General features: G+C 45.4%; 1 protein-coding gene across 1 annotated transcript in view; it reads right to left on the bottom strand.

Annotated features, from left to right (window-relative positions):
• CTH (cystathionine gamma-lyase) overlaps positions 1 to 22,637 on the bottom strand; it is a 36,425-nt gene extending 13,788 nt beyond the window's left edge. The window contains exons 1-7 of the mRNA XM_055138695.1: positions 22,363 to 22,637; positions 21,608 to 21,781; positions 18,602 to 18,683; positions 15,275 to 15,370; positions 11,070 to 11,179; positions 5,819 to 5,950; positions 513 to 570 (exon numbers count right to left, since the gene is read on the bottom strand). Coding sequence (XP_054994670.1) covers positions 513 to 570; positions 5,819 to 5,950; positions 11,070 to 11,179; positions 15,275 to 15,370; positions 18,602 to 18,683; positions 21,608 to 21,775 — 646 coding nt within the window. The 5' untranslated portion in view covers positions 21,776 to 21,781; positions 22,363 to 22,637. The remainder of the gene's footprint in view (positions 1 to 512; positions 571 to 5,818; positions 5,951 to 11,069; positions 11,180 to 15,274; positions 15,371 to 18,601; positions 18,684 to 21,607; positions 21,782 to 22,362) is intronic.
• Positions 22,638 to 22,981: the final 344 nt, after the last annotated feature.

The following is a 22,981-nucleotide window of genomic DNA, read 5'->3' on the forward strand; positions in this document are numbered from 1 at the left end:
CCCTCCTGCCCCATCCCCACGTGCCTCTATGGCAGGCCCTTTTCTTCTTTCTCTCTCTCTGTCTCTGTCTCTCTCTCTCTCCTTTATATATTTATTTATTTATTTTTGCTTTTTTTTTTTTTGGTCACACCCAGCGATGCACAGGGGTCACTCCTGGCTCTGCACTCAGGAATCACCCCTGGCGGTGCTCAGGGGACCATATAGGATGTTGGGAATCAAACCCGGGTCGCCTGCGTGCAAGGCAAATGCCCTACCCGCTGTGCTATCCCTCCAGCCCCTGGCCTTTATTTAAAAAATGTCTCTTTTTAAATTGTCAGCAGGGCAATGCTTTACAGGAGATTTGAATCCTGTGCTTCTAACTCATATGCACAGGTTTGCCTGCCCTAAGTGAAATTCCCAAATTAATTGAAGTCCAACTTCCTCAATGAGTCACAGAGAAACCTGAATAACAGAAGAAAAAGTTCAAACTTTTTGGAACTAACATTCAACACGTAGACACTTGTGGGCCTTACCATTCATATATTTTGTTGCTGAGTACATACAAATATCAGCTCCCAGAGCCAAAGGCCGCTAGAAAAGAACAAAAGATTTATATTTTAAATGGCAGCTCCTTTGAAAATATGCTTCATTACTTCCATGTTTGCTAGTATAAATTCTATTCCCAGTCTCCTAAGTTTTCCAAATTATACTCATCTTTAAATTTTCCAGGATCTCTGGTATTACCTTTCCCTTTTTCCCTCTGTTACTACATAAAACTGAAATATTGGACCCAGCATTCAATTCAAAGCGCAGACTTTCCAGAAACAGCAGACCGATTTAGGTAACAGGTCGCCCCCCAGAGCAGCTCTTGACTGACCCCTAAATTGATCCCTTAAGAAGGGACGCTGGCATTATGTCTCAGCATAGATGCAAAGTCAGTGACAGTAACATCAGCAAATGCTGTGTAAAGATCAAATTTGCTTTGACTTTTTAATGGTTAAAACCTTGGTCTTCCCAGTCTTCACTCTTAATTTAAGCTTTGTGAAGCAGAAGGTTCCTGGCAGACGCACAGACGAAGAGCCTCTAATGCAGCACCATGGGGAAGGATGAGTAAAGAGAGGCTGCTAGAATCTCAGGGCTGGGATAAATCTGGACTCTTCTCTCACCTAATTTTCCTGCAAATTAATCCTTTGTATCTTTAATTTACATTCTCTTTAAGATAAAGTGTGTATGTGTGTGTGTGTGTGTGTGTGTGTGTGTGTGTGTGTGTGTGTGTGTGTTAACTAGCTGTTTAACTAACATATGAGACTGAATCATTTAGGGTGCTTCAAAAAATCAGGTGTGTTAAATTGGGTATTGCTCCAAGCAATCTCTACAGTGTTTGCTAATCTCTCATCTGACAGAATCAGAGTAAATGATGTCAAACCTTTTCTTTTAACACTAACATTCCATAAAAATACGGTTAATAGGCTGGAGCAATAATACAATGGGTAAGGTTCTTGCCTTGCATGTGGCTGACCTGGGTTCAATCCTCAGCATCCCATATGGTCCCCCAAGCATCACCAGGAGTATTTCCTGGGTGCAGAAAAAAGAGTAGGTCCTGAGCACCACAGGGGGTCCAAAAGCAAAAAAAAAAAAAAAAAAAGTCAAATATCTAAATAAGTCAAAAGAAAAGCCAAAATAGGAGCCAGAGTGATAGTACAGTGGGTAGGGCATTTGCCTTGCATGCAGTCAACCCGGGTTGAATTCCCAGCATCCCATATGGTCCCCCGAGTACTGCCAGGAGTAATTCCTGAATGCAGAGCCAGGAATAACCCCTGTGCAGTGCCGGGAGTGACCCCCCCCCCAAAAAAAAATCCTGAGTGCAGAACCAGGAGCAACCCCTGAGCATCACCAAGTATGTGCCAAAATGAAAAAAAAAAAAAAAAGGAAAGAAAGAAAGAAAAGCAAAAATGTAACATTAACATTCATTGACTATTTTGTTATGTGCCAAGCACTATGTACAGCACTTACAAAACCTAATGAATGAAATGCTGTATTCTACCCATCTTAATAAAAGCAGTGCCTTTAAGACTTAATTACATAGGGAAGGTAAAGAGACTAAGAAAATTAAGAGTGTTCAAGCAGATTAAGATACTGGCCGAGAGATGGGGGATGGGGGGGGTAGTTCTACAGCAGAGCTTATGCTTTGCATTCGAGAGGCCTTAAGTCCAAATACTGGCACTGGGGGAAAAAGTAAAGCAGCAGCAGATTTGGCCGAGCCAGGGCTGACCTACACTACCGGAATCCAGAAGCTCTACTCTGAAATTTTAGGCTAGTTGGTCTCTTTTGGGAGGCTCCCAGAAAAATCCAGAAGATAACAGGCAGGGAAGCAAGAAAATATAGCCCGTTTTCCCAATGGTCAAACAATGAGAAGAACTCAGTAAAGATTTGCTCAGGACAGGGGGAGTCTGGGTTCCCGGCCTGGGGAACGTGATGAGGGCTTCAGCTAGGGAGAAAACCTCAAGCTATGTTAGTGATGGCAACGGGTCAAAGAGGGCCAGGCCTAATGAGTAACCTGGACAGGCCCAGACGGAAACAGGCCCTGCAGTCTCTGTGCAAATAAACAGGAGTCACTGTGACTCAGCAAGCGCCACTCGGGGCTATACTAAGCAGCCCACAGCCATGGCCAGTGGGCGAAGGGAACTGAAAGAGACTCCAAGAGTGGAAATCACCTGAGACGAAGAGATGATCCTGTTTGACTGATTCATTGATTGATTGGCTTTTTGGGTCACGCCCGGCAATGCTTAGGAGTGATACAGCAGTTAGGGCGTGTGCCTTGTACGTGGCCAACCTGTGTTTGGTTCCCAGCATCCCATATGCTCTGCACTCAGGAGTAATTTCTGAGTGCAGAGCCAGGAGTAACCCCTGAGCATCGCCAGGTGTGACCCAAAAAGCAAAAAATAAATAAAAATAAGGAAAGAATTTTTTAAAAGTATAGTCAAAATGACATCTGCACTTGTATGTTCATTGATGCACTCTATACAATAGCCAAAATCTGGATAAAACCCGAATGCCCAAGAACAGATAACTGGTTAAAGAAACTTTAGTACATCTACACAATGGAATACTATGCAGCTGTTAGAAAAGATGAAGTCATGAAATTTGCATGTAAGTGGATCAACATGGAAAGTATCATGTTAAGCAACATGAGTCAGAAAGAAAGGGATAGACATAGAAAGACTGCACTCATCTGTGGAATATAAAGTAACAGAATGGGAGACTAACACCCAAGAATAGTAGAGATAAGGACCAGGGGGTTTGCCCCATGGCTTGGAAGCCAACCTCACATGCTGGGGGAAAAGGCAGCTCAGATAGAGAAGAGACCACCAAGTAAAGGGTGTTTGGAGGACCCGCTCGGGTTGGGAGATGCATGCCGAATGTAGACTATAGATCAAACACAATGGCCACTCAGTGTCTCTATTGCAAACCACAACACCCAAAAGGAGAGAGAGAACAAAAGGGAATGCCCTGCCACAGAGGTGGGGTGGGGGGGGCGGGGGGTGGAGGGAGGGATACTTGGAACATTGGTGGTGGAGAATGGGCACTGGTGGAGGATAGATACTCAATCATTGTATGACTGAAACACAAACACGAAAGTTTGTAAGCCTGTAACTGTATCTCACAGTGATTCACTATATTTTTTTCCTTTTCTTTTGCTTTTTGGGTCACACCTGGTGATGCACAGGGGTTACTCCTGGCTCTGCACTCAGGAATTACCCCTGGCGGTGCTCAGGGGACCATATGGGATGTTGGGAATCGAACCCGGGTCAGCCGCATGCAAGGCAAATGCCCTACCCGCTGTGCTATTACTCCAGCTCCCGATTCACTATTAATAATAAAAAAAACAAAAACAAAAACACAAAGGCCCAGCATGCCAGCATGAGGCAGAGGGAGCTGGGTCCACGAAGCCATCTGAGTATAACACCGCCAGGAAGTGTATTCAGGAAAGGAAAAGGCAAGGGAGCGATGCTTTCTGAGCAACACAGGAAGGAGAGGAACAGGATCATGGCAAGGGCCCCGGGAGCCGGCAGGCCACAGGGAGGCCGCGGCCTGGGCGAACCTGAGGGACCCCCAACAGACGGGGGGAAACGTAGACGAATGAGTTTCCAAACACCTGTCTGACTGAAGTGTGTGTGTGGGGGGATCATCCCGGGTTTCAGGAACTCCGAAAAATGAAGAGGGGGCGACAGGAAGTGTAAGGAAGGTCACCACACAAGGAGGAACAGAAAGAAAGGGGAAGGGGGAAGGGACCCCAGACGAGGAAAGGAAACCAAGTGCCCAGGGGACCGGGGGCCGGCGGGGAGAGCAGACCCAGGCTCCGGCGAGGGAAGCAGAGCAGAAAAGAAGAATCTGGGGAAAGGGAGGAGGAGAAAGGAAAGGAGGGAGGATGAGGCGCAGGGTCTGAGGGGAGAGAGAAGCACAGAGCGAAGGAGGTAGGAAAAGAGGCGGTTTACCAGGAGCACTCCAGATACGTGCAGATCTGAGATAAAATGGGAAGCAGAAGTTCCGAATAAAACAAGGAATTAAGAGAGGAAGGGAGGAGGGGGCGAGGCATAATGCCAGGGTTGAGGGGCACTGAGGGAAGAGTAACTAGAAAAAGGGTCCAGAAATGGAAGAGGTGGGGGCCGGAGCGATAGTACAGCGAGTCGGGCGTTTGCCTTGCACACGGCCAACCCCGGTTTGATCCCGGCATCCCATTTGGTCCCCCAAGCACTGCCAGGAGTAATTTCTGAGTGCAGAGACAGGAGTAACTCCTGAGCATCACTGGGTGTGACCCAGAAAGCAAAAAAAAGAAAGAAATGGAAGAGGTGCTGGAAAGTTAATACAACGGGTAAGGCACTTTGATTGTATGCGGACAAACAGAGCTCCATCCCCGGCACCCCATGTGGGCCCCCCATGATCAGGCTATTACTGTCCCACCATGGTCCCACTCTTGATCAGGAGTGATCCCTAAGCACAGAGCCAGGAGTAAGACCTGAGCACTGTTGGGTGTGGCACCACAAACCCACCCCGCCCCCCAGAAAATAAATAAAAAGGAAAGAAAAGAAAAAGAAATGTAGAGAGAGCTTGATGAGCTGAGAGCAGGCGTTGCACGCAGAAGGCCAGGGTTCAATCTCCAGCACCACACGGTCCCCAAGCAGAGAGCCAGAAATGACACCTAGACTGTGTCAGGTATGGCCTCAAATCCAAACAAAAACAAAAATAAATTAAAAAGAGAAAGAAATGGAGAAACCTGTGCAACAGACATGTAGAGGTCATACAGTACCACCTTCCTCCTTTCATATGGAATATATAATAGTATCAATCTTCCTCTTTTACATGGGATATGTAATAGACATTTTTATTTTGTACATGTGTTCACAAGTTTGTATACAACTATAGTGTTTGAGACATGTATTATATAGATAAATACTAAGATGAATATATAAATGAACATAAAAGTTCAAGTTACAGTGACGGAACTCATTTCTAACCAGTGCAGAAACACCACAAGCCCTGCTATGTGAATGTACCATCAGACCCGTCCCAGAGCGAGGCAGAGTGTTCTGAGATTGCATCCCCTGCCATGAGAACCCCACAGCTTTAACTACGTCAGCACTCAAGGCACGCTAACTCTCGTACGAGATATTACAACCAGGGGGGGTAAGAGTGACTGATGACAGAACGGGGTCAATTTCATTTCTCTCTCTAACTATAATCCCGGTGAGATTTTATGAGTTTGACCCTGGCTTTGAGATAACCAAGTCCCGCCTCCTCGCTATAAGGGTTTGGGTCCAAAGCAACGACCTGGACTTACCTGGAAATACGCCGACATGAAAGTATTATCCACGACCATGATGACATCTTTGTGCTTGTGGACGGTCTGTGCGCAGGCTTTGATGTCGATCAGCTTCAAGTTGGGGTTGGTGGGGGTTTCGATCCAGACGAGCTAAAGGGGTTCAGAAAATGACACAAGTTGACGCAAAGGCTCTGCATGAACCGTGGGAGAGGTGGCAAGGACAGAGCGCGAAGGATGAAGGTGGAGGGTTGTCCAAATCTGAACCTCACCCGCCTCCGTTTCTGCCATGTACCCGGCTAAGGGACTGGCCTCTCGAGGGTCCTCAAACTCGCCCTCTGTTCCATGGGGTCAGCGATATTTACCTTATAGGATTCTTATAAGGATCAAGTAGGCTAAGAATGCACGTGTAAGCAAAAAAAGAAAAAGAAGCGCTAAAGTGAACTCTTGGAATGATTTTTTTAATTAAAAAAAAAAAAGTGATGCATTCAAGCAAGAAAGTTCCATATCTGGGAACTTTATTCTCAAAAAAAGAAAAATAGAGGATCTAAGGTTATAACTTAGAATTGTTATTAATGCGACTATCCCTATGAGGCTAAAATTAATTGTGAATATTCGCTTAAACAAGGCTAAGTGCACTTTGCAACATGGCTTATAGAATAAGTATCTGGGTTTCAGGAGGAGCAGAGGGAGTGCAAGATAACACTGGGTTGTCCTTTGCCCCAGCCACAAGGAGTTTAGGTTTACTGGGTTACACCCATCACAGTGCTCCTGAGGCACTCCCATTCACCTGCCCTTATCTTTAACCTCTCCTCTGTGCTCTGCTTCCCCTGTGGGTCAATCACCTAGATCTCCAAATCAGACCTTGCCACTTCTGTGGTCGGATCCTTCTAAGGACTCTGGATTTTGTATTTGTGAGTGAAATATTGCTTTTCTCTTTCCCCTATGTCCTTTGCATAGTTTACTTTCGAGCAATGTCCTTTTTGTACAGACACAGGAAGACAGTTAATGCTACGCTTTTGTAACTTGGGAGTTAATTGACTCTGAGTAATATTTACTCCTGGACATCTGTTTACTCGACTTAAGCCTCAGTTGCCCTTAGTTCCTAGCATCCCAAAAGCAGGGTCCCAATGAAGGGACTGGATGGACCCAGGACAACTTGTGAGCTAGCCTGCCATAGAAACGGGCCACGCCAAGCGCCATAATACTTAACTATAAGTTAAGAGCATGATCATGGACAAATTCTGTAATAATCTACAGAGAAACAACTGGATAAGAACCCTGCTGGGGTTAGAAAGCACTAATCTGGCCGGAGCACTGTAGTCTGGGATTTGTAGCAAGACGTCCCCATGAGAGCCATCCTATAAGCTTAATGCAGCTCTTACCGTGTTCATACAACATGGCTACTATTATTAAGAAGTAGAATTAAGAGGAATGTTTCAATGGTTGTTGGACTAAGGAAAGGAGAAACGCACCCCTTGATGGTATTTCGCCCTTAGGCGGGTCACCTTGCTGGATGAGAGTTTGTCCTAGAAGAAGCTTCCCCGAGGGAAGGACTTTACATCTGTTGATCGTATAACCACACCTATGTATAACTGCTACCCAAACCCTCGTGATCTGGGGCTGTAACTCAGGCTGTAAGAGTGGGCACAGGGAGAGGAATACGGGAGTGGGTGAGCCTGGAGAGGGAGGCGAGATTGGGATAAGCTACAACTGATCAGCAACCAGCCTGGCCCCTGTTTCTGCCTTCGTCTGTCCACTACATCGGCCGTCAGGGGTGAGGGAAGCGGCCCCAGACCACCGAACGCAGGTGGCGAGAGAGAGCGCCGCAGCTCTTATTTATTTATTGAATACACAGGGAAGGACAGTGGAGTGCAGAAGAGACACATGCAGCGCACGCCTGGCTACAGATCAGGTGTGGAAAAAATTGCTGCAAACGTGGCTGCATTTGGGCGTCCAGAGTGACAGTATGGCGGGGGAGGGCATTTGGGGGTCCAGAGTGACAGTACGGCGGGGGAGGGCATTTGGGGGTCCAGAGTGACAGTACGGCGGGGGAGGGCATTTGGGGGTCCAGAGTGACAGTACGGCGGGGGAGGGCATTTGGGGGTCCAGAGTGACAGTACGGCGGGGGAGGGCATTTGGGGGTCCAGAGTGACAATACGGCGGGGGAGGGCATTTGGGGGTCCAGAGTGACAGTATGGCGGGGGAGGGCATTTGGGGGTCCAGAGTGACAGTACGGCGGGGGAGGCATTTGCCTGCATGTGACTGACCCGAGTCTGATCTCCAGCATCCCATACATTTGGTCGCCAGGCCCACCATGAGAGATCCCTGAGTCAGCAGTAAGCCCTAAGCGTAACACCCGACTCCCTCACCCCCTCACCCCTGCAAAAGCAACTTGACTGTATTTTCCAGAGCCCAGCACAATTCGGGTACATAACTGATGCTGAGACTGCTTTCTTTTGAAAAAATGATGGGGCTGGAGCGACAGTACAGGTTAAGGTCCTTGCCTTGCAGCCTGACAACCCAGCCTTGATCTTGGCATGACACTTCCTGGGGGGCACAGAGCTAGGCATCACCCTGAGCACTGTCAGATATGGCACCAGCACCCTCCTTGCCCACTTTCCCACACCAACTTCCCCACAGATGCCTTCCAGGAGCATGACTCTTTACCTACATAAAACATCCAGCGACATGGCTGAACACTCTTCCTACTCTAGAATTGTATTTGATTTGATTTGATTGGTGGGGGAGGGAGCAGGAGGTAAGTACTGCAGGCAGTGGTGCTCAGGGTTTATTTCTGGCAGAGCTTAGAGGACTTTGCCTGATGCCAGATACTGAAGCCAGGTTCACCATGTGCTCGGCAAAAGCCCTACCCACTGCACTATGCAGGTCCAAGAATCCAATTATCAGGGCAGGAGTGATAGTACAACAGGTAGGGCGTTTGCCTTGTACGTGGCTGACCCAAGTTTGATCCCCCGCACCCCATATGGCCCTACCCCACCAACCCGAATCCAAACATTAAAACTCCCAGCTAGGCTGATCATGTATGGCTGGCTGGAAATGGCCCTATGGACCCCTGAGCCTGCTGTAAGTTCCCCTCCAAAAAAATCTAATTCAAATGAAAAGGCAGACAATTCAAGGAGGAAAAGTATACTAATTCAAGTCAATAAAGAACATAAGATTCTGTCCATAAAAAAATAGGAGTGATTCCTGACTGTAGAGCCAGGAGTAACCCCTGAGCATTGCCGGGGGTGACACAAAAAGTCAAAAAAAAAATCCCATTATCTAAGAATCTGTGCAAAAATTATTTCTGAGAAAGAAGTAGCTATTCCTGATGAAAAAATTATCACTCAGTGGTAGAGCACCTGCTTTGCGTGTAATTGGGCTCTGAGTTTCAGCCGCAGAACTTAAAGAAAAATAATAGGGTGGAAATAAATACAATGTAGAGCGACTGGAAAAATAGTTTAGGGGCTCAGACACTTGCCTGGCTCAATCCCCAGAAAAAACAAATACCCCCAAGCACTGCTGAGCACTGTTGAGTTTGGCCACCCTTCAAAAAAGTGTATTTCATATGGACTAAAAAAAAAAAAACATACTTCAGGGGCTGGAGAAAGAATATAATGGGTTGCACAGCTAACCCAGGTTTGATCACTGGCACCATATATAATCCCCCAAATCTGCCAGGAATGACCCGAGTGCACAACCAGAAAAAAATCTCTAGGCACTGCTGGATGTGGCACAAAAATCAATTTTTAAAAAATCTGCTTCATGGATGAGGGTGATAGTTCAAAGGGCTCGCACACACAAGGCCCCAGGTTGGATTCCTGGCAATACATACCCCGCCCTACCCCACCAACCCGAATCCAAACATTAAAACTCCCAGCTAGGCTGATCATGTATGGCTGGCTGGAAATGGCCCTATGGACCCCTGAGCCTGCTGTAAGTTCCCCTCCAAAAAAATCTAATTCAAATGAAAAGGCAGACAATTCAAGGAGGAAAAGTATATTAATTCAAGTCAATAAAGAACATAAAGTTCTGTCCATAAAAAAAAAAATTAATCTACTCAGAATGTGCTGCCTTCTTTGTTAGGGTCTATCTCACAGTGATTCAATAAAAAAAAAAAAAAAGAAAGAAAGAAAGAAAGAAAGTAAACTAAATTAGAAAAAAAAAAGTGCTGCCTTTCCATAGACTCAACCAGCTATTTTTGTACCTTTTCTCCCAAGCAAAATAAAAATTAAACACTACTGGAAAGAAATCTTAATCACACAAAGCTCACTGCTGTGCTTATCTTCAAAGTAATTACTGGTATAAGAAAGGGTTTTCCTGTTTTAGCATTCACTGTAGCATAATTGTAAGTATAATTTAGACCTTTTAATGATTAGCAAAAGTTAGAAAAGGCCCACATTGGTCCTTCTCCTACCCAGGCAGAATTTCAATGAGGTTCCAAGAAAGAATATCATGTATGCCATTCACTCTGGCACAAAACACCTTCCGGGGGCATGCGAGCTTCCCAGTCTGAGGCAGAAGACTGCTTGTTAACTATTATTTTGCTGTTAACGATTATTTTGCTGAAGCATCCCCGCCCAGAGCTCTTAAAATTCAGCCTCTGTGCATGGGGCCAAGAGGCCAGGCCAGCTTCCTTTTTTGTAAATCTGTGATATCTCTCTGTGATAAGTGGCATTACCACAAGAAGACTGGTAATGCATTTAAGAATTGTGAACTTTTGTTAAGAACATACCCTTAAAAAAAAAAATCATCCTGCATTGGGTATGGTACTAAGCATTTCGTATGCCTTATTTTATTCACACAACCAACTTTCTAAAAAAAATTAATGCAATTATCCCCATTTTACAAATTAGGAGACTGAGATTTAGGTTAAATCGGTGTCCAAGAGAATATAAGAGCATTATGTTACAGAATTAGAATTTGAATACCTCTCAAGAATTCAGTTCCTTACCACTATGTGATAACACCTACCTTGAACTTGGTGATTTAGAATAACTTCTAATAATAAAATTTGTTAATCAGATGTTGTGTGTGTGTGTGTGTGTGTGTGTGTGTGCGTGCGCGCGCGCACACACACATGTATGTGCTCAAGGGTCACTCCTGGCAGGGCTAAGGGGACAATATGCAGTGCCAGGGATCAAACTGGGGTACTATAGTTCCTTAATTAATCCCTTACTACTTCTTTCCCCTGTAAATCAGATTTAAATTATGTCCTATATTAAAGAGAAATGATAAAAAAAATAATGAAAGCTGAAAACTGAGTTACCTTGGTTTGTGGAGTAATGGCTTCCTCTAGCAATTTGGTTTTGGAACAATCAACGAAAGAAATCTTTAATCCAAATTCAGTTGCCACTCTTCTGAAATACCTGTTGGTACCTGATGCAGAAGTGAATTTGGGGGGGAGGGGGAGAAAGGGCTTTGTATTAAAATGTTTTCATTCTTTACAGGTATAAGTACTTACAAAATATGAAAAAGATGCCAGTCATCAATAAACATACAAATAAAAAGTAATTTTACTTCAGTTCAATAGTTTGGCAGTCTTATGCAGTAAAGACTGTAAGTCTTGAATTTTAAATGAAAGATAAAGAGGCAATTTAAAAAACACAACATCGGGGCCGGAGCGATAGCACAGCGGGTAGGTTGTTTGCCTTGCACGCGGCCGACCCGGGTTCAAATCCCAGCATCCCATATGGTCCCCTGAGCACTGCCGGGAGTAATTCCTGAGTGCAGAGCCAGGAGTAACCCCAGTGCATTGCCGGGTGTGACCCAAAAAGCAAAAAAAAAAAAAAAAAAAAAACCACACCAGGTGGCATGAAGCAGAAATGGTTTTCAGAGCATATTCTTTGCTCCTCAAAGATGAAGTCAGATGATCTCTAAACATCAGCATTTTTAAAAGAATTCCTTCTTAGCTGTCAAATCTCAAATTAATATGGAAAGCAAATTTTCAATCTGATTATATTTTGATTATAAGAAGTATATAAAGGTCCTTTCTCCATCTTTTTGTTACATGGTTCTAAGTTTTAACAGATAAGACAACAAAATTCCAAGGACTAAGTGAGATTAAAAACTATATAATGCTTGCATTTTATATGCTATTAATAAAGTTGGCAGTAACTGGAAAAAAACATGGGATTGAATGAATTAAATATGATGTTAATTTAAAAAATAATGTTAATTTAAAAAAATTAACATCAATTTATGATGTTAAATTGTATACTTTATCTCTACAGATGTTAGCTTCTTTCGACTAGGAACCATAGCAACCAGGTGTGTTACATCTCATTGTGAGTAAAATGAAATGCTTGCTTTTCTCTTCTTTTGGACCTTCAGTATGTTTTTTGGTTTTTTTTTTTTTTTTTTTTTTTGCTTTTTGGGTCACACCCAGCAATGCAGAGGGGTTACTCCTGGCTTTTCACTCAGGAATTACTCCTGGCGGTGCTTGGGGGACCATATGGGATGCCGGGGATCGAACCCAGGTCGGCTGTGTGCAAGGCAAACGCCCTACCCGCTGTGGTATCACTCCGGCCCCCTTCAGTATGTTTTTGATGCTTCATGGCGCTGTGTTGGTGTGCATAAATCCAGATCAGTCTTTCCTCTCTGTAATAGGGCCTACCCCTCATACAGACAGGAAAAACCAGTTATGGGACCCCAAAACCCTCTTCCAGGGAAACAGTCAAGGGATCGGTCTAAATGACAGGAGCAGGTATTTAACAGGTACTGTTTTAAGTACCCTAAAAACGTCAGGGCGACCCTAGTGACAGGCCTGCTCAAGGGAAGACTGGAAATTATCTCTGCTATGGACAATGAGGAATCTGGGAATCTGCAATGACTGACTAGGCCTGGGCCTTGTGAAAGCCTGGAAACCAGGACCACTCCCTGTCCTGAAGAAAGGATGGGATAGACTCCTTTCTGCCAGGTCATCTCTGTGGAAAATGAGGCCCAAGGTCACGTCCAGATTAACCTGAAGGTTCTAGACACCGTATGGTCAGGCCTGGGTAACTCTGACGTGCCAGATATGATCAATACTGTTATTGGTGTGTCTCCTGTCTTTAGCCGACCCCTAGGACTTCTCAGTAATGGGGTACTCTAAATGAGAGTTTTCCAGTTTTGCTGTGTTTGTGCAAAAGAATGAGCCAGGTTTGTTAAGCCACCTGGCAAGTTTCAAATGAAGGTGGAGAGAAAACTGTGCTTCGGTAACTTGTTTTCTATAAGAATCAGATTCTAGTTTTACAAAGGTGATTGAATAATTGGGTAATTTAATAAGTAAGCTGTCTAATCTATAAAGAAACTTAATGTTGAACATGCTGTCACCTGGGACTAGAGCAATAGCACAGCAGGTAGGGCATTTGCCTTGCATGCGGCCGACCCAGGTTCGATTCCTCCATCCCTCTCGGAGAGCCCGGCAAACTACTAAGTATCCCGCCCCCACAGAAGAGCCTGGTAAACTACCCATGGCATATTTGATATTTGATATGGGTAGCTTGCCAGGCTCTGCCGTGTGGGCGGGATACTCTTGGTAGCTTGCCAGGCTCTCCGAGAGGTACGGAGGAATCGAACCTGGGTCGGCCGCATGCAAGGTAAACACCCTATCTGCTGTGCTATCGCTCTAGTCTTTCCACTGTGCTACCCGACCCCCTCCCCCCACTGCCAGGTAATATAAGATAGACAAAAAGGGGCAAGAGAGAGCTTGCCTTGTGCAGAGTTCCATCCCCCTGTCCCAAAGAAGTCACATACTTTGAAAACATTTAGAATATATATGAATATGTACATATATACACACATATATATACATTTATACACATATATGTGTATTTAGAAAATATACATTTTCCAAATATGTATTTGAAAATGTATTTGGTGGTTATTATTTCAGACACAAGTATAAGTTCTGTAGGGCTGGGGAAATAGCTCAAGGGGCTAAGGATGTGTTGTGCAGGTGGGCAATTTGGTTTGGATTGCCAGTACTGCATGGTCCCCTGGGCACCACCAGGACCAAGACCATACACTGAGCCAGGAGTTGCTCCTGAGCATTGTAGGTGGGGCCCAGAAATGCCACCCAGTCTCTCTGTTCTGGGCCCTGTCCCAAAATCAGTCCTGCATAGGAGCCACGGGATAAGGCTCAGTAAGAGATCATGTGCCTTGTGTATGTGTAAGATCGTGGGTCTAATCAAGAGGACGAGGAGGGAGGAAGGGAGGGAAGGAAGGAAGGAAGGAAGGAAGGAAGGAAGGAAGGAAGGAAGGAAGGAAGGAAGGAAGGAAGGAAGGAAGGAAGGAAGGAAGGAAAGAAGGAAGGAAGGAAGGGAGGAAGGAAGGGAGGGAGGGAGGGAGGGAGGGAGGGAGGGAGGGAGGGAGGGAGGGAGGAAGGAAGGAAGGAAGGAAGGAAGGAAGGAAGGAAGGAAGGAAGGAAGGAAGGAAGGAAGGAAGGAAGGAGGGAAGGAAGTAGCTGTGTGCTACCCTGGCATCGATATGGGCCAGGCCAAAGTGCCACGATTCTTAACTATAAGTTAAGAGTTTGATCATGGACAAATGCTATCATGATCCAAAAGTAATGACGAGACTAGAACCCTGCTAGGGATAGGAAAGACTAATCTGTCCTGAGCACTGTAGTCTGAGATGGAGATGACCCCAGGAGAGCAATTCTATAAGCTTAATCCATCTCTTGCTGTGTCCATACAAAATTATTAATATTATGAATGCTTATATGTTTGTTGGACAAGGAGAGGAGAAACACACCCATGGGATTCCACTCTGGGGCGTGTGTCCTGCTGAAAGAGAATCTGTCCTAGAAGCAGCATCCCCTGAGAGAAAGAACTTTACCCCTATTGATTGTGACCACACCTATGTGTAAGCCCCAACCCTGCATGCTGGGGGATTTAACTAGGCTGTAAAAGTGGGCTGGGGGTTCCAGTGTGAGATCCAGAGAAGCCAGATCAAGATCCAGATCCAGAGTGAGATGGAGAATGAAGTAGCAGGAGGGAGGAAGAAGCAGGAGGAGAATCAGAGGAGAATGGAGATGGGAATGGAATAAACTGCAACTGAGACCAACCAGTCTGGCTCCCGTTCCTTCCTTCTCCTGCCTCCTCATCGCCATCAACCTCCCTGGGATGGGGAAGCGGCCGGAGAATACTGAACGCGGGTGGTGGGAGAGATAGAGCGCTGCTGCCCTGTGCCCCCTCCCCCCTTTCTGTGTTTACACAAGTGTAAAATAACACGCGTGTTATTTTACACACAAGCTGTTCTAACCTAAGGAATCTCAAAATATTCTTGCTCCCCCAGGCCAAGTCTGAACCAGCCTGAAGGTGCCCATCACACCTGTAAAAGACAGTTAATAATCCTCGGGACATCGTTAATGTACTATAGGACTCACTGTAGTATCTTTCACACATGATCTTAGCCAAAAGGCTGAGAAGCGATGTATGTAGCATGTTTCAAAGACCAGCTCACACAACATGAATGGGAGAAGTTACCTACCTCCGTACACATCATCCATACAAATAATCTGGTCCCCAGCTTTTAAGAGGTGAGTAATAGTCATAGTGGCTGCTAAACCCGAGGCAAAGGCCAAACCTAAAATTACAAAAGAAATTACAATAAGGTAAAATGTAGGGTGAACATGTTAAAATTATATTTTCTGGCACTATTCTAGTCTCTATACATTCATTGATGGAAGGGGATTACAACATCCCGCTTTCTAATTCAAATATAAGACAATTTTACACTATAGTATTGATGATTCTGCTTTGGCTATAACATTTCTCTGAAAAACTTCAAGGAAATAAAGTTTTACAAAATTCTGAGATAAAAGGCTCAGGCCAATTGAATAACAGTTTCAAAATATCATACTAAAAGAAATTTCAGACTTGAAGAATAAAGCAAAGATATGAGTCACTAGGTGAATATGCAATTGAGCAAATTGTTCAACAAAACTCAAAATCAGACCTGTGGTGTATCTGATAGAGCAAATTAGTTCAGTTCTGCTTTGGGGCAGGGGTTGGGGTTCAGGATGGAAGCATCCAAAATATGGCGGTGGGAAGGTGTAATGGTGGTGGAGTAGGTGTTCGAATAGTAAATGCAATCAAATATTGTGAACTACTTTATAAAATAAAAAAAAAATTTTAAAAACAAAAAAAACCTAAGATTTAAAAAAATAAATAAATCTGGAATCTCCTCAAGTAACTAATGCGATCTGATGTCACTTTAAAAAAAAGTAAGATAGGGGCTGGAGCAATAGCACAGCAGGGAGGGCGTTTGCCTTGCATGCGGCCAACCCGGGTTTGATTCCCAGCACCCCATATGGTACCCTGAGCACCACCAGGGGGTAATTCCTGAGTAAAGAGCCAGGAGTAACCCCTGTGCATTGCCAGGTGTGACCCAAAAAACAAAAAATAAATAAATAAATAAATAAATAATAAAAAATAAAAAAAGTAAGATAAAAAAGTAAGAAAAAAATGTTTTTAAAAATGGCACTGTAGGGCCGGAGCGATAGCACAGCGGGTAGGGCGTTTGCCTTGCACGCGGCCGACCCGGGTTCGATCCCCGGCATCCCATATGGTTCCCCAAGCACTGCCAGGAGTAATTCCTGAGTGCAAAGCCAGGAGTTACCCCTGAGCATCGCTGGGTGTGACCCAAAAAGCAAAAAAAAAGATAAAATAAAATAAAATATCACCTTTAAAAAAAAATGGCACTGTATACATAAACAAGGGAAAGAAAATATGCTCAATAAAAAAGTTGATACATCACTGGAGGACAAAAACCACTTGTGAATTGTGGAAAGGCTAATGAAATTAACTTGGAAAAATAGTTACTGCAAAATCTTCTTGGTTCAAGATTACGGGTTCTGCTCTGCTGATTGGTGATCCAACAAGGAATTCACACAGAAGGTTAAACTTGAAACCCAGTGGAAAACTACACTTTTCTGGCACTCACTTAAAACAAGTATCTAGATTATGAAGTGGTCAGCATTTACCTCGTTATATCCTGCAGGACATAGTGTTATTCACACAGTACAAAGTTTCAGAAGTTTGGGGTTTTTTTGTGTGTTTTTTTTTTTAAATCTCCGTTCAAAACAAACAGATGCCAGGGGCTGGAGAGATAGTACAATGGTCAGGGCCCTTGCCTTGCATGTGGCCAAACCTCCTTAGATCCCTGGCACCACATATGGTTCCCCAGGAGCGAGTGAGTATGGAGCACAGAGTTTGGAATAACTCCTGTTGTGGCATTACCACTAGATGTGGTGCTAAAAGCAAACAAAAACAAACCCCACATCCCAAGAGAAGTCCAACACACATAGGTATTTCTAACTACTGTTCTTCCAATGAGATAACTGTGATGATTCTATTTTCTATTCACTGTTCTGTCTTCATTTAGTATCTTTTATATAAATAATACGAAGATGATTTTTTTTTCCGTTTTGGATCACACCCAGTGCTACACAGGGATTACTCCTGGTGGTGCTCAGGGGACCATATGGGATGCTGGGAATCGAACCCGGGTCGGCCGCGTGCAAGGCAAACGCCCTACCCGCTGTGCTATCGCTCCAGCCCCACAAAGATGATTTTTTTAGGAGATGGGCAAACCAAGTGTACTGAGGTAGACAAGGATGGTATCCTCATACATAAAAGGCAAAACTGATTTAATAGCACACTACCCGCTTCATGGAAAAAAAGCACAAAATCGAGGAGTTAATCCCTAATCTCTGAGAACATACTTCAAGGGCACCTGCATATTGACAAGTGTACCTTTGCGCTATTCTGGGGCCTGGATTATCAGTAAATGAGCCAGAGTATCCCAAGCTTGCACTGTCATGGAGAGTGTTATAAAACTCAGTTAATTTTTATCCATTTATCTTAAACCTCCAACAGAACTGCTAAACGGCATGAGTTCTAAATGACAAATCCAGCCATCCTGCCTCGACTCGTGCACGCATCGTTTCACCCAGTAATTAGAAAGATGCTTACCCTACCAGCTGTGGAACTTAAGAGCCACTAATTTAATGTCTTAGAAACTAAGTAAGTTGTTATTTCTTTTCCTTTTGGGGAGCACATGGGGTTGCTCAGGGATCACTCCTGGCGGTCTCAGGGGACCACTATGGGCTGTCGGGTATAGAACAGAGGTCAGCTGTGTACAAGGCAAGTCCCTTACCCACTACATTATCTCTCTGGTCCAGTTGTTATTCCTTTTTTTAAAAATTAAATTAATTTTTTTTCTTTTTTTGGTTTTTGGGTCACACCCGGCGATGCACAGGGGTCACTCCTGGCTCTTCACTCAGGAATCACCCCTGGCGGTGATCAGGGGACCATATGGGATGCTGGGATTCGAACCCGGGTCGGCCGAGTGCAAGACAAATGCCCTACCCACTGTGCTATCGCTCCAGCCCCCTAACTTAATTTTTTACAAAGCTGTTCATGATTGGATTTCAGTCATACAGTATTCCAACACCCATCCTTCCACCAGTGTACATTTCCCAGCACCAGTGTCCCAGGTTCCAATTCTTATATTCCTTTTTTTTTCCCCCGCTTTTTGGGTCACACCCGACGATGCACGGAGGTCACTCCTGGCTCTGCACTCAGGAATTACTCCTGGCGGTGCTCAGGGGACCATATGGGATGCTGGGAATCGAACCCGGGTCGACGCGTGCAAGGCAATATGGTGGTTGCCTTGCTACTGCTGGGCTATTGCTCCAGCCCCAATATTCCTTTTTTTTTTGTCCAATCCTCCATCCTGGGATCGTCAGACTTTCTGCATCCAGACAGGAACGGATCCCAGACAGACTGAAGCTTCAGAACGGAAATCACTCACAGTGTTTGGCCCCATCAAGTGCTGCCACCGCTTTTTCCAAGCAGTTCCGGGTGGGGTTTCCAGACCGGCTGTATTCAAAGCCCTGGAGGACAGAAGTGCAAAGTTAAACTCACTATCACAGTCCTAGCAGAGACCTCAAGTATCCGGCCATCCTGACTTCTTGCTACTTACTACAGTGAAGTCCATGTTTGGAAGTTAATTTAGGCTTGTTAACATAGGATTTGGTTTGCAGGCCTAGAGGTAAAGTTATTTTTTAAAAAAAAAATTTAATTTCATGTATTCATTTTTTTTCTTTTTGGGTCCTACCCAGCGATGCTCAGGGATCCCTCCTGGCTCTGCACTCAGGAATTACTCTTGGCAGTGCTTGGGGGACCATCTGGGATACCGGGGACGTGCAAGGCAAGCACCCTACCCACTGGACTATCTCTCTGGTCCCCGAGAGGTAAAGCTCTTAACCTTCTCCACAGGGCCATCTCAAAATTCCACAAGTAGAACTAAAGCGAAGCTGCGTACTACACAAGATTGTTGTGAAAAGAAACGGCGAGATCATCTGGAAGACATTCTCTGCACAAGCCCCAGCACCTCGTGAAAACCCTAGAAGAATGAGTTTTTCTCCTGGTCAGAGAATCATGTCAGGCTCCCCTTGGACCATCAGTCCGGGGCGAGGAGGGAAAGGGACCGGCCTGAGCTGACAGAATAAAGCAAACGCTACCCCACACTTGATTTCCTAAGAAATAAGTGATGCAAGTGCCACTGAGCATCCAACGGGGAGCCACGAGCAGAGTCTACACACGCAGAGTCCAGATCCCGGGCTTACAAAAGGGACGAAATAACACAGGGAGTAATTCCTGGCCAAGCAGCTCCGTAAGACATTTATTATTACTGGCATTATGTTCCCTTCATCCAGTGCACGCAGGCACGGTGGTGACCGCACGCATCCTGTCCTCTGATGTAATCCTCACGGTCTGTTTTCAGCCCAACATGTCAAAGGCAGCATTCAAACCCAGAATTTAAATATTGACTTAAAAGCCTATAATCTTCTTCCCCTCCCATCACATAAAAGCACTCGGCCACTCCGTTTCACATTCTGTTTCTGATTCAGGAGTTCAAATATTAGTAACACATTTTAAGTTGCATTGCTTTGCTTGTTTCCTTGTTTTTGACGACCTAAAGAGGCACATTTTATAGGGACCAGGATATCCTCATCTTTCCCTACCGCCACCTCCTTGCTGTGAGTCTGGCCCTACTGTCCAGACAGAAGATGCTGTTTGGATGCATATGGCCACTCCCCCAGCATGGCACCCCAGGTTCCTGTAAATAGTCACTGCCCATCTTAACCTTGGTGAATGCTGAGGTTGAGGGAGTACATTGCAGTGACAAATTGTCGGTCTCCTGGCCTCCTGCCCAACTGGTTTCCCAAATAGATCTGAGAAATCTATATCTGTCATTCAACTCTTCTAATACTCTTGAGTGACTTTACGGAGTTGGTGGTGCTGGGGACTGAACCTAGGGTGTTAAGCATGCAAGGCACATATAATACAGCTGAGCCACATCCCCTGTCCCCATTAAAATGTAGCGCATGTCTTCGAGAAGTTTGTGGAACTGACCATCCCTGCGGTTTTCAGAAAACATTTAATTATTAATATCGTAGCTAAATCGTTAATTTCCGTACCACATTCTAAAGCCTGGGCAACCACACATTGACAAAACCCTAGGGCAAGAACAAACTGCAGGCTTAGAGGGAGGCTGTGAACACATCCTTGTTCTAAGATGTAGCAGCTAGAAGTATCCAAAATGAGTTGTCAAAATGCTCTGAGAACTCATCAGATTGGGACTAAAGGTCTTTTCCCTTATCTTCGAAAACAAAAACATGTAGCAGAATAGGGACGTAACCTTGACATTTGAAAACTACAAAGTTCATTTAACCAATTTATTTTGAGTCTCCACAACTTTTTAAACACTTCTTCAAGATCTATTAAGCTTGCTTCCGAAAGGGGAAAAGCTATGATTAACAAAAAGGGTGGCAGGTCATTTATGATTCTGGGTATACTCCTTTTCCATAAAAAAAAAAAGTATATAAAGTCTGCCCTATTCTCTGACCTCATTGTTGTAAGGATCAAATGAGAAAATGAGCAAATGTGGACATCACAAACCACCAAACTACCAAGCAATTATAATGTGCCAGACAGCTGAACACATATGTCAGCAATTTGTGCAGTAGGTACTATTATTAACCACATTTATACAAGATCAACCAGAGTCTTGGATAGGTTAAGCAATTTCACTCAAGGTCACCCAGATCAGAGCAGGTGGTGTCAGAATTCAGACTCAGGTCCTCTGACTAGGTGATGTGTGCTCTTAATCACAAAGCCCCACAAAACCATCCCTGAATGATGCAATGGATTGGCAGATTGCTAGCACTGTTGGGGATGCTTGGACCAGGGCAGCTTAAAAGAGCTCTGGAAAACTAGTAAGTTTTCCAGCTGCAAAACTTACTAGTCATTTAGTCTTAGGAACTGTAAGACTCCATTTTTCCAGGAGAAACCTGCAAACCCAGTGATATAATACCCCTAAGTATGCACCTAGCAGATAATAAGCACTTAATAACTGAAGATAGCTTTGGGAAAAAAATCTTGATTCCAAGTAAGTCACTTACTTTTGATTTTTTTAAGCTCCTTACTATATTTATAATTTCTATCACTAAGCGTAATTCCAGGAAGTTACTGGGCTCTCGGTTTCAAGCTGCAAATTTGCCACAACCTCATAGGTAGTTCAAACCTATTGCTGCACGTTGAACAAACTGTTCCAGACGTGCTCAGTAAACGACCTCTGATCACCAGACCATTCGATCCCAAGGCCAGGGTTGCAAGCGCAGTGAGCACTCTAACCGGACGCCTTTAAGATCTCTAAGCCATTTCAGAAATTGCTTGCGTGCCTTTTTCATTGATAAGACCATCCCTGCTCCCCTGCCCCACCCTGGGCCGTCCCCAGACACATCCAGCTCACCGAGTGCTGTCCGGGAGCCCCTTGCTTGAACGTGGTGGACATTGAGATGGGGGGCACTACAGCGTGGGAGTTCCATTGCTCCGGTTCCTGGCCCACGTGGATGGCCTGCGTGGCGAAATGTTGGAATCTGGGCAGGAAACCGTTCAGGGTAGCGTCTTTTTTCTGCATGCTGAGCTGCGAAGGATCAAGGGAGAGGAAAAAAAGCAAAAAGCAAAGACTTTTTTTTTCCCCCTCAAAAAAAAAAAGCAAAGGAGAATCTGGCGGAGCAGAGCAAGGGGTAGCCCCGGGACCCGGCTCCAGAGCACAAAAGCCGGACCCCACGCCCCAGCGGCTGAGACTTTAGTAGCCGGCCCGGAGGCGGTGTAGAACGCGGGGCGGAGCCAGCCCGAACCAATGGGCGAAGGCCCCGAGGAGACCCTCGCTCCTCATTGGCTGGGAGCGGAGGCGTTGCCTGCAGCGTTGCCGCGACCGCCCTTCCCGGTGTAAAACGTGGAGCGCGGCCGGAGCCGGTGAGTCCACGTGGTTCTCGCTGGTTCCTGCAGCCCGAATTCCTGAGCCCCAGGCCCCGGGGAAATGCCCCTGCGGCTCCTCTGAACCGCCCAGGCCGGAATTTCGCCCGTGACGGGGAGGGAAAGCCTGGCTTGGTGATGAAACTGCGTCAACAGGCCTGGCAAGTGGCTTCCTCTCTCTGGGACCGGTGCCCCCGACCCTCCGCCCGACCCGCGCTCTTTGTCCCCAGGGCGGGCGGTGCTCACCCGCCACCGGCGACCTAGTGGAGATTCATTAGAGAAGCCGGGACGCCAGCTGCCAAGTCTCCAGCGTGGGTCGTCATAGCCGCGGACGAGCTGCCTTTGAAGGGACACTGAACCCACATGACCCAGCACTCGGCGATCTGATGCCTGCAACAGGAGTGACGGTCGTGTTTTCCTTTAGAGCTACCGAGGATCTCTGGCTGCTACTCAAACAGGAGCCGCGACATCTGTGCTGCATGGAGACACAAAACAAGGGACCAGACAGTAGCAACTGATAACAAACCCTTGGCCTGGGATTACAGAACTGAAAACGGCGGGGGAGGGACGGTGACGTGCAATGGAGTAAAACAGGACACGGAGGGAGGGGTTCTGGGAATTTTGATGGAGGTGTGTATAGTAACTATATGCCAGAACCATAAGCTTTAATATTACAGTAAAGACGTGGCTCAAACTGAAATATATTTTAAAGGTTTTGTTTTGAAGTCAAACAAAACATTTTTTAAAATAATAGCTCCACAAGCTGATCATATGTTTTGCAAACCACAGGCTGTGCATGGTCCCCTGAATAACACTAGAAGAAGTACAACCGCTTTCCCCAGCACACTCTAAGGCGTGCCCTCAA

The sequence above is a fragment of the Sorex araneus genome, chromosome 5, assembly GCF_027595985.1.
Source record: "Sorex araneus isolate mSorAra2 chromosome 5, mSorAra2.pri, whole genome shotgun sequence".
Taxonomy (NCBI): Eukaryota; Metazoa; Chordata; class Mammalia; order Eulipotyphla; family Soricidae; genus Sorex; species Sorex araneus.